At 50.5% G+C, this 13,165-nt stretch overlaps 5 protein-coding genes across 5 annotated transcripts; 3 read left to right on the top strand and 2 right to left on the bottom strand.

Moving 5' to 3' along the window:
• Positions 1–259: 259 nt before the first annotated feature.
• SCP_1900360 (hypothetical protein) lies at positions 260–1,010 on the top strand (the record flags this gene model as incomplete). Its single annotated transcript, XM_027765299.1, has 2 exons — positions 260–269; positions 328–1,010. The coding sequence occupies 2 exons, from the start codon at positions 260–262 to the stop codon at positions 1,008–1,010; spliced, it is 693 nt and encodes a 230-aa protein (XP_027621100.1).
• Positions 1,011–1,529: 519 nt separating this feature from the next.
• Positions 1,530–2,411, top strand: SCP_1900350 (hypothetical protein; the record flags this gene model as incomplete). The annotated part of the gene is made up of 2 exons (XM_027765298.1): positions 1,530–2,073; positions 2,137–2,411. The coding sequence occupies 2 exons, from the start codon at positions 1,530–1,532 to the stop codon at positions 2,409–2,411; spliced, it is 819 nt and encodes a 272-aa protein (XP_027621099.1).
• Positions 2,412–4,674: 2,263 nt separating this feature from the next.
• Positions 4,675–4,950, top strand: SCP_1900340 (hypothetical protein; the record flags this gene model as incomplete). Its single annotated transcript, XM_027765297.1, has 1 exon — positions 4,675–4,950. The coding sequence occupies one exon, from the start codon at positions 4,675–4,677 to the stop codon at positions 4,948–4,950; it is 276 nt and encodes a 91-aa protein (XP_027621098.1).
• A 2,992-nt stretch (positions 4,951–7,942) lies between these two features.
• Positions 7,943–9,224, bottom strand: SCP_1900330 (hypothetical protein; the record flags this gene model as incomplete). The annotated part of the gene is made up of 2 exons (XM_027765296.1): positions 7,943–8,412; positions 8,468–9,224. 2 exons carry the CDS (start codon positions 9,222–9,224, stop codon positions 7,943–7,945), a joined length of 1,227 nt encoding a protein of 408 aa, XP_027621097.1.
• Positions 9,225–11,263: 2,039 nt separating this feature from the next.
• Positions 11,264–13,102, bottom strand: SCP_1900320 (hypothetical protein; the record flags this gene model as incomplete). The annotated part of the gene is made up of 8 exons (XM_027765295.1): positions 11,264–11,408; positions 11,464–11,639; positions 11,691–11,843; positions 11,915–12,076; positions 12,124–12,575; positions 12,633–12,741; positions 12,798–12,958; positions 13,033–13,102. 8 exons carry the CDS (start codon positions 13,100–13,102, stop codon positions 11,264–11,266), a joined length of 1,428 nt encoding a protein of 475 aa, XP_027621096.1.
• Positions 13,103–13,165: the final 63 nt, after the last annotated feature.

Genomic DNA, 13,165 nt, shown 5'->3' with positions numbered 1-13,165 from the left:
TACAACACAAGGATAAATGCCGAGCGCTACGGGATGAACTGTTTCAGCCACCACCTCCCTTAGCCAACGTCATCCCTCCTGATCTTCATCATGCAAGACCAAATGACTTACCCTTTCATGAGACAACCCGACTCGAGATTAGGAAAGCGATCTTCGATGCAGCTCCACACAGATCACCAGGCCCCAGTAAGATACCCGCAATAGCTCTGCGCTGGACATGGGACACGATACCCGATGAGGTCTTCAAGCTCCTCTCAAAATGTGTTCGGGTAGGACACCATCCATGCATCTGGCACGACTCAATAGTGGTGGCACTTCGTAAACCAGGCAAGAAAGACTACACATTACCGCGAGCATATCGGCTTATCCAACTCCTCGACTGCTTGGGGAAAGTACTCAAACGACTACAGGCACAATGCCTCGCCCACTATGCCACAGCGTTCAACCTGGTATCTCCCTCACAATTCGGGGCACGCCCGGGCAGCTCAACCACAGATGCCATACTTACCGTAGTGCACGACATCGATGCTGCACGAGATCACAAACTCGTGACGTCCGCCCTCACGTTCGACATCAAAGGATTCTTCGACTTCGTCAATCACTCGCGCCTCCTCTCAGTACTTCGCCAGAAAAATCTTCCTCTCCCACTTATCCGATGGGTTGCGTCATTCCTATCCAATCGTCGAGCAGCCGTTTGCTTGGATGGACAGATGGACGAGATGATCGCTGTTATTAATGGCATACCACAAGGCTCCCTCGTCTCCCCTATTCTAGCTATTTTCTATGCAAGCGAACTCAATGAGATCTTCGATAATTGGCTGGGACCAATCACTCAAGAAGACCATCACCAGAAAGCCACCCGCACCTCCCTATACTCCTTTGTCGATGACGGCAAGCTCATTCAGTCATCTCGCAGCCTGGCATACAACATTGTCAAGCTAAGTTTTGCATACTCTGTTGTAGTTCTATGGTTGACTGCGGTGGGCCTGTCTGCAGACTTGGTGAAATGAGAACTGGCTCACTACCACCACAAGCGCAAGCTTGATAATCCAAGCATATGACTCCCAGGGGAGGACCCTGGAGTGGACGTCGAGATAAGACTGAGCGCGAGTGTTCGCTGGCTCGGGGTCTACCTTGACCAGAAACTCACATTCCACCAGCATGTCAAGAACATGGCCGAGAAAGCGATGAAGGTAACTAACGCTCTGAGCATGCTAGCCAACACAGTCCGAGGACTTTCACAGGTGCATATGCGAATGTTGTACGTAGGATGCGTACTCCCAATCATCACCTACGCCAGTGTCGCCTGGTGGAAAGGCAAAGCCTGGCAGGCGAACGCACTCGAGAAGGTTCAGAACCAGGCCCTTCGGCGCATCTGTGCAGCATTCAGGACCACACAGTGCGCAGCCTTATGCGTTGTTGCGGGCCTCATGCCGGCACGCCAGCACCTAGATCTAATCAACGAGAACACCGCCATACGGTTTCACAAACTCAACCACAACCACCCTATCCGCCAACACCTCCCCACAATGTGGCGAAGGAACGAGCCGATTATGCTAGTACCACCACTACCGGCCCATCACTCACATCCTCGCAGCCACAGAATACCCCCTCCGACATTACTCGAGTCAGTCGCGGCCCACGCAGACGCCGGTGGCAAGCGACTTATACCATTCCTCAAAGCCCCATGGGAAGACTGCGCCATAAGGGCAGAACTTGCTGGTCAGGTACGAATACTAAACACCACAGCAGACAGTTCCAAGAAGAAGGAGGCCAAATCCCACAAGAAATGGTATCGACAGAACAAGATGAATACACAATTCCTCTTCATCTACACTGATGGTTCACAGCTAGATACAGAAGATGGTACCAAGACGGGTGCAGGCCTGGTCATTTTGTACCAGGACTGCACAGTAGCAGAATGCAAGTACCATATGGGTATGCAGGCAGAGGTATACGATGCGGAGCTGAAGGCTCTCACGGAGGGGGCGGTAACAGCGATCCCTATCACGATGTCGAGAGACACACCTGTTTGGACGATCTTCTTCTGTGCTGACAACTCATCAGCCATAGGTACAATCACAGCCAACACGACGCACCCAGGACAAGCACACTCAATGTGATTCTGCAAGGCAGTAACAGAATTCCTCGAGGCAGACGAACGGAATCAGGTCGTGATACGGTGGACACCCGGACACCACAAGATAGACAGGAACGAGAAGGCAGATCAACTAGCGAAGGATGCCGCAGATATGGAAACCGCAGGAGGGGAGCAGGCAACCTGGGCACACATGAGAAGGGCAGCGAAGGAGAGTGCAATAGAGGCATGGAGGGACGCATGGAGGAATGACGAAGACAACCTATGCAACGGATGGTTCGGCCCTGCCAACCACCTCACACCATCACTATGACCATGCAAACACTTCTACGAACTCAGCACGAATCGACGCATTTTCAGACTCGTCACACAGTGCCGTACGGGACATGCGTTCACCGGTGAATACTACAGCTGCTTCGTACCCACCGAAAGCATAGCCTGTCCTTGCGGTGCAGGCCTACAGACTCGAAAGCATATACTTCTCGACTGCGAGCGATACGAGGCCCATCGCCACGTCCTATCGAAGCCCTTCTCTAATATGCGCCTCTGTGACATACTTGGGACAAAGAAGGGAATAACAGTGTTAGCTAAGTTCATTTCTCTCACTGGTGCTTTTACAAAGACCGGTGACACTATACTCGCACAGATACAGGATAATGAACAACAGTAATAGTACCCTCGACCTGCCGCAGCGAGGAAAATGGCTAACTACGTGCCAGACCGCTAGAGTACAAGCTGCCTCAAAAGGTGGGCCAGCCGCAGGGTCATACGAAGAACACCGCGCGAATGAACGAATCCCTCAGGTGGAAGGATCCGGGGCAGGCAGACTTGAATGACGTTGATGAGGTTACGGTTTTTTCCCTTCTCCTATGCTTTCCGTTATGTTACTTTCATGCTCCCTGCTATTCACATCATAGACTCCCACTGTTGACATCACTTCCCCACACCCGAACAATGCAGTACTCATGAGACACCGCTGCTTTCATGGCAGCAAAGACATTTCCATTTATCGACAACCCCTTACCAGTGCGTATTTACCTACATTAGAGACTGTTCCTTGGCGCACTTGATCGCCTGCTTGCAGTATAAATACACAGATTTCTCTCTCTCTCTCTCTCGGGGTAACTCTTCTGTGGCAACAATGCCGAGGCTCCCGTCCAGTATCCGAAGGGTGTTTGTATATCTGGATAACTGTCGCAGAAGAGGTCATCCTCGTATAGAAGTTTCAGGAGTCTACATGGCGCAATCAGCCAAAACTTAGCCAAGTTATTCAGACGCATCATTATCTGGATACGTGAAGAGACTGATCGTTTGATATTATTCTCTGTGAAAACACCCGATCGGACATCTGCGGCTACATCCTGCTTCAGCTCTTCGAAGTTCATGCATGATTCAGAGATCAGGGGAATCTACTAGCAAGACTATACCCGAAGTCGGGAAGGGGGGAATCTGCGCCTAGAAGCGGCGCGATGCTGACAATTGTGTCGACGTTATGTCCCCTTGTAGAGCAAACCTGCATCACATGGGTTATTCGTCTAAATTCTCCAACGTACTCCCATTGTGGTGTCATGCATGTGGGCCACCAGTGTAGAGCTAGACCTGAACATCTAATTGGATTATCATATAAAGGCACTATTTCAGACAAAGTGACCTCAGACCTTCAGTGCGACCTCCAGCTACCTACACGAATCAGCTTGCTGGATGAGAAGAGACCAGGGACGCTCGAAGCATTCATCGTGAATATCGACCTGGGCAGTACACACTGAGATCTGCAAGATCATAATGCAAGGAAGCATTGTGGGATTCTGGAGAGGGACGTACCATTCGAGCGTATAAACCTCCGCGCAACCAGCGTAGATACAGTGCACTTCCACTCAAACGGCAACATGCCGTGACACTGTCAAGTGCTAGCACTGAGGCCTGACATCTTGAATCAACTTGGGTGCAAATACTTACGATGCAGCCCGAGAATTCTTCCCGAAGTGAAACTTGACTTGGGACTGAGAAAATGACCTGGAGAAAATACAGACTGATGAACGGTGGGGCTGGCTTCCAATATTCTACTATGCATGAAGATGACCACTCGGGCGCTTATTAGTCCGCATTCTGTGCGGCGTTCAGGCTCCTGCACCTCTTCATGCGCTCGATTCGTATCTTTCGCTCAGGGTTATTGAATGTCCATAGAGTCTGCAAAGTTTGGTTCAAGTCAGCTGGGCAGGGGTTTGAGTCACTTTGCTAATCTCTCAGATCTGCCGGACAGCGTGTACCTCAACGTCTAAGAATATGATGCCCCTTGCACGCCACATCTACGAGATTCTATGATGGCCCTTCCTTCAAGTTGCTCTAAGAACCTTACGGGTACATTTTGCACGCATATATACAGGCCGATGTTGGGCTCTGTGTCTTCCATCTTCCATGTCTACAGCACCCACAATGCACTTGCAAACCCTTGCAGTCCTCTTCTGCTCTGCGTTCGCGTTCGCCACGCTCATCACGCTTGGCCGTCGCAGTGCAGTATCTGTCGAGCATGCTCCTGGGAGCGCCCCCCACTCGGATCTCACTATCCCGACTATAACATGGTCATCCTCTGCAGCGGCGTGAATTGTGCCGGTACCTGCGACTTCCTAACTGGGCCCGACCAGAACGTCTGCTATAGCATTCCCCTGAACAACAATGTTTCGGAGTACGGGTCGATCATGGCCTACGTTTGCTTCTACTGCTTGTCCACCTACCAGGTCTACATGGCTACCGCTGGGTGCGCAGAGTCTGTGCAGCTCGAGCATAATGTGTGCTACAATACTTCGTACGACGGCATGCTTGGGTATTACCAGACATTCTACATCTTGTCTTGAATGTAGGAGCCTTCTCTACTTTCGTTGCGCTGCACGAGTTCACCGTATTTCCTTTCATAGAACAGAGATAGTGTAGATGTAAAGTCTTGCATGATGGACAGATTTATGATACGGTAAGTTGGTGTAGGCACCCATGGCTCTCATGTGTTAACATTCTTTCGTGTGCTTGCAGCAGACAAGTTTGATTACTCGTGATTCTCATGCTTCTCCGAGAAGTATTGTATCTGTCGCGTTGTAAGGACATTCTGCAGAATCTTTTACGTGTACCACGAGCCACGATACTGCCTATGCACCCGCACTCCAAGCATAATAACTCCTCTGAACATACCTTGACCAGAATCGATGAATCTGAATGGGGTGCTTTATAACCTCTTCACCTACCACCAACCACCTATATATTGTATGCATAGGGGAAGTATTTCGGTGCACCATCTTCCGGGATCAACAGATGTGCACGCTATCTTAAATTTGCGATGCACTATCATGGAACACTGGAGCCACGACCAATAACTACTCACACTTTCTCGGCTTGTTTTTGCGTTCAACTTCAGGTTCATTGTCACTCCGTTCTATTCGCGCATTCTTGCACCTCAGATAAATCATGGTCAGTATCCATACTGGGATGGTATCAAAAACGTGGGGCTCTCCGCTTCATTCATTCTGTGGGTTCAGCAACAGGTCTTCAATGGAGGAGTGAGAGTGGTGAAGGATGTGCAGCCGGGCAGCTTCGATGTGTCAGAATTCAAGTGGGCACCTGTGTATTATTTCACCTCCTATCAGGTCCGTTTGCAGCCGCTCGACCTTGTTGCTGTTAGATTAGATAATCCATCAGTCTCTCAAGTGTCTAGACTCAGAGCAATGCAAGATGCTGTACACCTAGATACTTATTGATCAGGCTGCACTATGCACTGCCATGTAGAGGCTATGCATAGCTATGCCTGCCTATGTTCACAGCCACAATCCTGTGTTACTCACAGGTTTGTATAGCCACACTCTAGGTAGATATAAACCCCCTAGAGTCCACTCTGAGTCCCCAGTGACTCACTTCTGGACTCTAGGTGAGTAGAGTACTTTGTCCTCAATATTATCTAGTGACTCACTTCTGGACTCTAGCTGTGTTGCTCAGCTCTTCTGTCCTGTTATTTGAGTCCCCTACAAAGTCTGCATATTGCAACTTTATTAGTTGCTCCCTCACATGATTCTCCGTATGATTCTGTCTCCTCCAATTTCTCGATCAGGCCTCTGGCAACATATCCGTGAAGTATCTTTCGTATCTTATTGTGGGCCTTCCAATGAACTGCACACATCCAAACGAACCCGGAGCGATCGATCGATCTGGGTGGATTCTCCCTCTTGGCATACACCCTTCCTGCGTTCCGCATATGGGAGGAGTTGCATCTATCTCCATGTGTGACGCAGTGCAAGGACTATCATGCACCACTGTGGGCGATCCGCAGAAACATTAGCCACATCAGGAAAACCCAACTTTCTCTTAAGAGAACACTTAACTGCCTTAAACAGACTTATAGTTCTTATTTAAGGAAATAAGGACAAAAAGGCCATAAGCCATATTACATTAAGTGCCTGAAATCCAACTTATTGAGACTTATTTGAGAACTTATAGCCTTAAATAAGGGTTTTCAGAGCCAAAGGTCTTTAAGGAAAAGTGGGGTTTTCCTGATGCAGTATCTACTCTCCATTTACCACATTAAATTCCTTTCTCGCGAGGCGACTCTCCTCCGCATTTTCTCGCTCCTCCGCTGGAGCACGAACTCCCTTCGAGTTCGCCGACGTATGCTGGCCCTTTTTTGCAACGATGGACATGCTGTGTTATCTACTGGTGCGATCTAGTGGCGTCTCCTACGGCCAACCTGTCGAGCTCTTTTTTTCGTTCACATGGATCTAGCGTTCAGTGCGGTAAGTCGGCACCCTCGTCCAACAAGTATATCCCCTTCAAGCTTCGTTCGTGTAATCCGAGGGGCATTGATGTCCCAGTCCCCAAGCCGCACGCAGCACGCTCAACCGATCTTGCCAAAGACGCTCAGGAACGCGCACATGTTACGCCGCGGCGCTGGCGCGGGGCACAGAAAGCCTTCTCAGATCATACTTGTGCGTCGTCTTCCCCCTCACTTAGCGTGCCGTGTGCAGACTGCAGTTTCTCTGTGCACATCCAGAGGAACTCGTCGATGCACCCCCGCGCACACTTCATGGCGTTGAGAGCAGGTGCCGCCCGTCGCGAGAACGCACGTCAGCGCTGGAGGCGCGATCGCTTTCTAGCTTTACATGTGCCGTTACCCATCATGTCAGGCAGTGAGAGACCGGCGATTATCGGCGGTGGGGTATATTGATATCATATATTCTGCCTGTGCGGGGAGCCACTAGCCACTACTCACTAGCTGGTCTCTAGTCGCAGACGGGACGATTGGCTGCAGCAGAGAATTTGCAGCAAGTACTTGGGAGGATCTTGCGCCAGAGCCCCTCGCCCAAACGGGAAGCCACAAAATCAAGACAACGATACTCAGGTTCCTCACTATAGACAAGGTAATGTAAACTTCCGCGCGATGCGTACGCATACCCTCAGGCTATCGAGCCTGCATACAAGATCCTCCCACTTAAGACTCTGATGGGTTCGTGACGTGTTCCCTACCCACTTTCCAGTTCGACGCTCACCTGAGAGTGCTCGCTTAATGTATCCGCGTCAGCTCTCACTTCGGTGCATAGTAGAATAGTTGTCCCTCGAAACATGCACTGCTCACAAAAGTAAAACTATAAATCCCACCGCGCGTGCCTTCTACGACCCCACACTCAGTAGTCCCTATCCCTCACGGAAATACAGGCACGCTGCCCCGAAGCCGCTTAAAGTAAATATTCTGAATACAAGAAGTCCTGAGACGCACCATTGGGTTATAGCAGTATGCCATAACCAAAATAAAAGAAATCCCGATGTCGGCTCGTCCTCAGGGCGAATACCACGGCGGAACAGCGCGAAACATCAATAGATGGTGGGCGAGAGACCTTCTGAGCGAACTTTCAAAGTCATACACTGCATTTCCTTCTTATAATAACATGAACGGAGAAGCCCACCTTCCGCATGGATCGAAGCCTCAACGTAGATCTCGCGCCCACGCAGGTGGTCAATGAAATTCCTCACGAACCGCTGTTCGGCCACCGAGAGTTCGTCGTCGACGACGAGCGTGACGCGCCGCAGCTCGCAGAATCGTTCGTGGGACAAGAGCTGCTCGGCGGTCTCCCACTCCTCCAGCGTTCCCTCCCCACCATCATATGCATTGTTGTCATCTTCGTTTGTGTCGTGGCTTGGCGAGAGCGTGTGCAGGAAGAGAGTTTGGATGCGGCTCGCAGGCGAGATGACGCGCAAGATCTGCAGCACTGCGATGCAGCTGTTCAGATTCCAGACTTTGAGTGTGTGCAGCGCAGTGCAGTGGTGTACGTTGAACACGTCCACTGCCGACAGTATAAACTAACCCGCTATCATGACCAAGGAGACGAAGGGACTCACAATCAGAAGCCGTGACATCGAGCTCATCTAAATACAGCGTCAAACACTCCAGCGTCTGGCCAAACTCTCGCAGCAACGTCCCCAACTCCTCCGCAAACTGCACTTCAGGCCAGCAAGTCAGTGCCCTCAGCGGAGGCCGCGGCTCCATCTGCGCCAGCCACGTGCAAAAGAGGGATGCCAGCGACACGTCCCCTCCAAACGAGACATCAGCCAGCAACGGGAGCCGCCCAGACGCCTGGTGGCGAAACGACCGCGCCTGTGCGCGCGACGATGGCTGCTCGGTGACGTACAGCGTGTGCAGCCGGGGAAATGCGCAGATGAGGTGCCACAGTTGCTTCGCGTTGCGGAACCGGCACCAGTGCTCCAGCCGCGTGACGAGGCGAAATTGGGAGAACCCGAGCGAGAGCGTGGAGGGATGGAGCGGGACCGCTGCCCAGTTTACAAAACGCACTTCTAGAGAGTCGAGTGCGGACAAAGCATGGCCGAGCAGGAGCGGGAGGCGGTGCACCCAGGGAGCGGGGTTGTAGAAGCTGTCTTTGACGGAGAGAAAGCGAACGGATTGCAGCGATGCCGCAAAACTTGGAGATCTGGCCTTACGCACTAGGGCTTCGACTCTTCGCGAGAGAACAGGGAGATTCCCCTGGAGAGGTGGTAGCGGCTGCGTTGGGTCATGAATGACATACCAGAGAGCAGTTGCGCAGTGCTTCGTGGTCGTCCACAGGAAGTCGACGACGAGTTCGACAGGGAGTTGTGGCATCTTTCCAGATTGATGTTTCTCTAGCTAGTGCGAGAAAGTGTGAGGAATGAGCACCGTGAATGTGAACTCAGATGTGAAATCGAGTACGGACCCTTAGGCTATCGAACCTGCATACGAGAGCCTCCCAATTCAGACTCCGGTAGGTAAATGACAATTCGCTCTACGTACGGTTTCGAATTCGTAGTTGGCAACGAGATTAATAATGGATCGACCATTCGTGAATTACCACGGCTCCCTTCCACATTCAAAATACTGCGCGGAGCCTTGGGTGAGCCAAATACCTCCCTGAACAACGACGCAAAATTTGAATACATGCCGCTGTCGCGAGCTCGAGCTCGAGCTAGAGCTACAGCCGATCAGCTCGTCCTCCTCGGCGAGCCATGCTGGTAGGCCATACCTATGCAGCCCTATGTAAGCTACAGCCTTTACAGGAGTCGGGAACGACCCTTGATGAGCGTACGAAGAATTGCCACGGCCGTTGAGCCCTGGCGGCCCTGGTGCCATAATGATTAACGGGATAGAGGATATTGACGGATGAGGAAGGTGTGGTATTCAGCAGTTCAGCATTGAACGGTCAACGTTCGAGACAGGCACAAGCTTGCGGCGCACAACTTTCTGGTTCAACATTCACCTGGAAACGTCGCTTAATGCATCATGATACGCGCCAATTCTCGCTTCAGTGCACAGCGCGTAGAATAGAATAACAATTCGACTCGGGTACATGCCTATTCATGGAGACTCACAAGATCTCTGCGATAATATTCGCCTCTCGAATACAAGCACTGCGCACAGAAGCACACTTACAAACCCTATGGCGCGTACCTTCTCCAAACTCAGCATGAAGTAGTCCTCATTTTCACAAAAATACCTGCGAGTTGGACTTCGAACCGAAGCTCACATATACTGCAGAGTCGCAGCGGCTCGTCGTCTTGTATTCTGCACGTTGTTTATGAACTCTCATCAGTGCCGACGAGCAACTTGGAGACGGTCATCGAGTGGGCCTAAGTCACCTCTAGGATACCGTCAAGTTTCTGTTGCGGTGCGATGCGACACGTCGGAAGTCCGTGTTCAAACATTTCTTGCAGAAAAAAAAGTCCTTGTTTCCATCTCGGAGTAAATACAATCGGATTCGGCCAGCGCGTATTGTACAGAGGATGGTTGAAGCATTCCTTCCTGCAACGGGGAACAGGTCGTCAACAATTTTATCGGACTTAGCCCAGCCTTGAATGAGTATCCGCGGCAGCTTTGGCCCCAAGAATTAGCAATCCGGCCTACGCATCTAACAGCTAGCCAGTTCATCAACGTAGATGAGCACAGTAGTGGCAGATGCACAAGAAACAGAACATACAACTATTGAAATCACCAGTAGCACAGTAGATGTTTCAACCAAGAATGCGCACATTTGACCCCAAGAGACGAGTGAGGATGGGGCAATCGCGTAAGGAATACAAACACGAAAGCACGGCATAAGTACTTGATCGACAAACCCTAACCCTCCTCGGCTTGCGAGCTCACTCAACACCCAGAAATTCCAACAACAACTTCAAGATAGAACCGTGCATCGGTGAAGTTTTCATGCAAGAGGAGTCCACCTGCGTGGAGTGCAAGCTGCCTGGAGGGAACAACGCTTGCATGTGCTGCTTGCATCAGGAAAAATTCCCCTGATTCTGTAGGGGTCCATAGTTGTAGTAGTCCACATATCTGTGTTGTCAACCCTCAAATCTGTAGCATCGTGTAGCATCACATGACAACACCGTAGCCCATTGTAGGATCACACGGGAATGTCATAGCAGGCTATAGCTTGCATACCTCCCCGCGAGCGTATGTTACAGCGGTTCTGCAGTAGCTGAGTAGTGCGACGTAGAAAGACATATCAATATAATATCCGGTTCATTCCCCCGTAGCATGACTAAATTCCCTTCTGGCTTACTTTGCTTCATAAAACAGATATGATTTGCATTCTACTCATTAGGCTAAGGTAGTAATAATACTAGCAGCCAACTTTCTTAGATTCTAATGATAACTTGTCATCACTGTTATCAAGCACCTTCCATGCCAGATACCGCCTCGTTGTCACTGTCGTCAGTCTCGGATTCCTCCCACTCGCGAATAGCAGCCTCAAATGCAGACACATCGAGTGCAGGCACTGTCGTTTTGCTGATCAGCTCGGCACCAGAATGGAAGCTGTCGGATCAACCATCAGTACTGTACAGCAGCCAGAGGAAGGTTCAGGGTGTACCGTGCATTGCCATGCCATAAGTTGCACCGCTTGCGAAGGATGCCATAATTGATGGTATGCTTCTCAAAGTCATGTAGGCAATGAAGGTGGGCTTGATAAACTTCCTTATAGCTGGCGGCAGTGAACGGGACATCTTCTTTGATACCCGCGGCCCATTCATCGATGCCGCACTCCACCTAGACATTGTAGACATAAGCAACAATACAATGAAGAACGCATGCACTTACTGCAGTGAGGACCAATGCAATAGTCACCACGGGCATTGGGTTGAAGTACCCGTGATAGCGCACACCCTCATCATGCTTGTTGGCAAACCACATGTCGTTGATCACCATCTGGATGATCTCCGACTTGTAGAGGCCCTTCTTCGTGGCCGAATCCTGTGGAGTGAGATGAAAGATGAAAATAAGATTCTCAGACACAAGTGCGTATAAAAAAGGAGTAGACAGACCTCATATACAAAAGAATATCCATCCTTGAGGTCCTCAGTGTGCTGGCAGTTGCGCGAGATAGTGCTCTTGTTCTTGCCACTTCGGAAGTCGTAGAATGACTGGATAATGCCACAGACCTTCGTCTTCAACTCACCGCGAACGTGAGATGTGCGCTTCGTGATCTATTATGGAAGGTCAGCCAATGCACCAGTAAAGACGGATGAAATACCATTTTGATTAACGTGGTCATCACTATAACATTGAGGCCTGTCTGCTCGCAAGCCTTCTTCCAGGCTTGCTGCACCATCTCAATCTCGAATGTACTGGTGTCCGGGAAGGAAGCCTTCATGCTAACCATGCACCGAAAGATCGCAATCGCGATTGTGAGGACCTCCTGAGTGGCATCATCAAAGTCCTTTGCCCTCGGGTGGCTTGATCTATCGGAGCCCTTCTGATACTTAGGCTGCATGGGGCCATCACGCTTGCCATCGCTGCCATTGTCATTATCATCATCACGTCTGCACTTCTTGAAAGCGGACAGTGTGATGGTGACAGCATCCACGTTGTCCTCGATCATAATGCGAGTGACATTTGCCTTCGGGACATGGCGACGTATGACAACGGGCTCATCATCATCATCGCGATCATCGCCGCTGGGCACAACCAGTGGGGGAGTCTCATCTGAAATGAATCAGATGAATCATGAGCTTTGAAGAAATATCGGACAGAAGTACATACCTGTGTTCCTGCACCCCTTGTTGGTGGTAGCAGCAAGAGGGAGTCTGTCTGCACGATAAGGAAGATCCTTCTTGGCAGAGAGCTTTGTGGTCACAGTGCAGTCCGTGAACTGAGCAGTCATCAACACCAGTAAGTTGAGTAACAACATGTATCGACTCAACTTACCATGTAGTCTTCAACGTCATCCACATCGGACTGTTCAATTTCGTCTTCGTTGACTTCTTCCCCATTCGCTTCTTGCTGGTGAAGCCATGCACGACGCTCTGCCTTCTCAGCCTTCTTCACTTTCTCCACCTTGCGGCGTATAGCATCCACCTTCTTGGTAACTGGAAGGGGTGGGTAGAGGTCAGAGTATTCCAGTAAGAGACTATCCTACGGTGAACATTTAAGATATACTTACCGCGTTGATTTTCCTTCTCTGTGAGATGGCGCTGGTGAGCGGGAAGTGCACATGCTGACTGGGTCAACATCACAATGGAAGATGAGTGCAGAGAGGAGAACAGCGGTGGGTTGTGGAATTGAGGAAGCTGACA

This window comes from Sparassis crispa (genome assembly GCF_003851025.1).
Source record: "Sparassis crispa DNA, contig_000018F, whole genome shotgun sequence".
NCBI classification, from domain to species: Eukaryota; Fungi; Basidiomycota; class Agaricomycetes; order Polyporales; family Sparassidaceae; genus Sparassis; species Sparassis crispa.
This window is presented reverse-complemented; position numbering and strand designations above follow the sequence as displayed.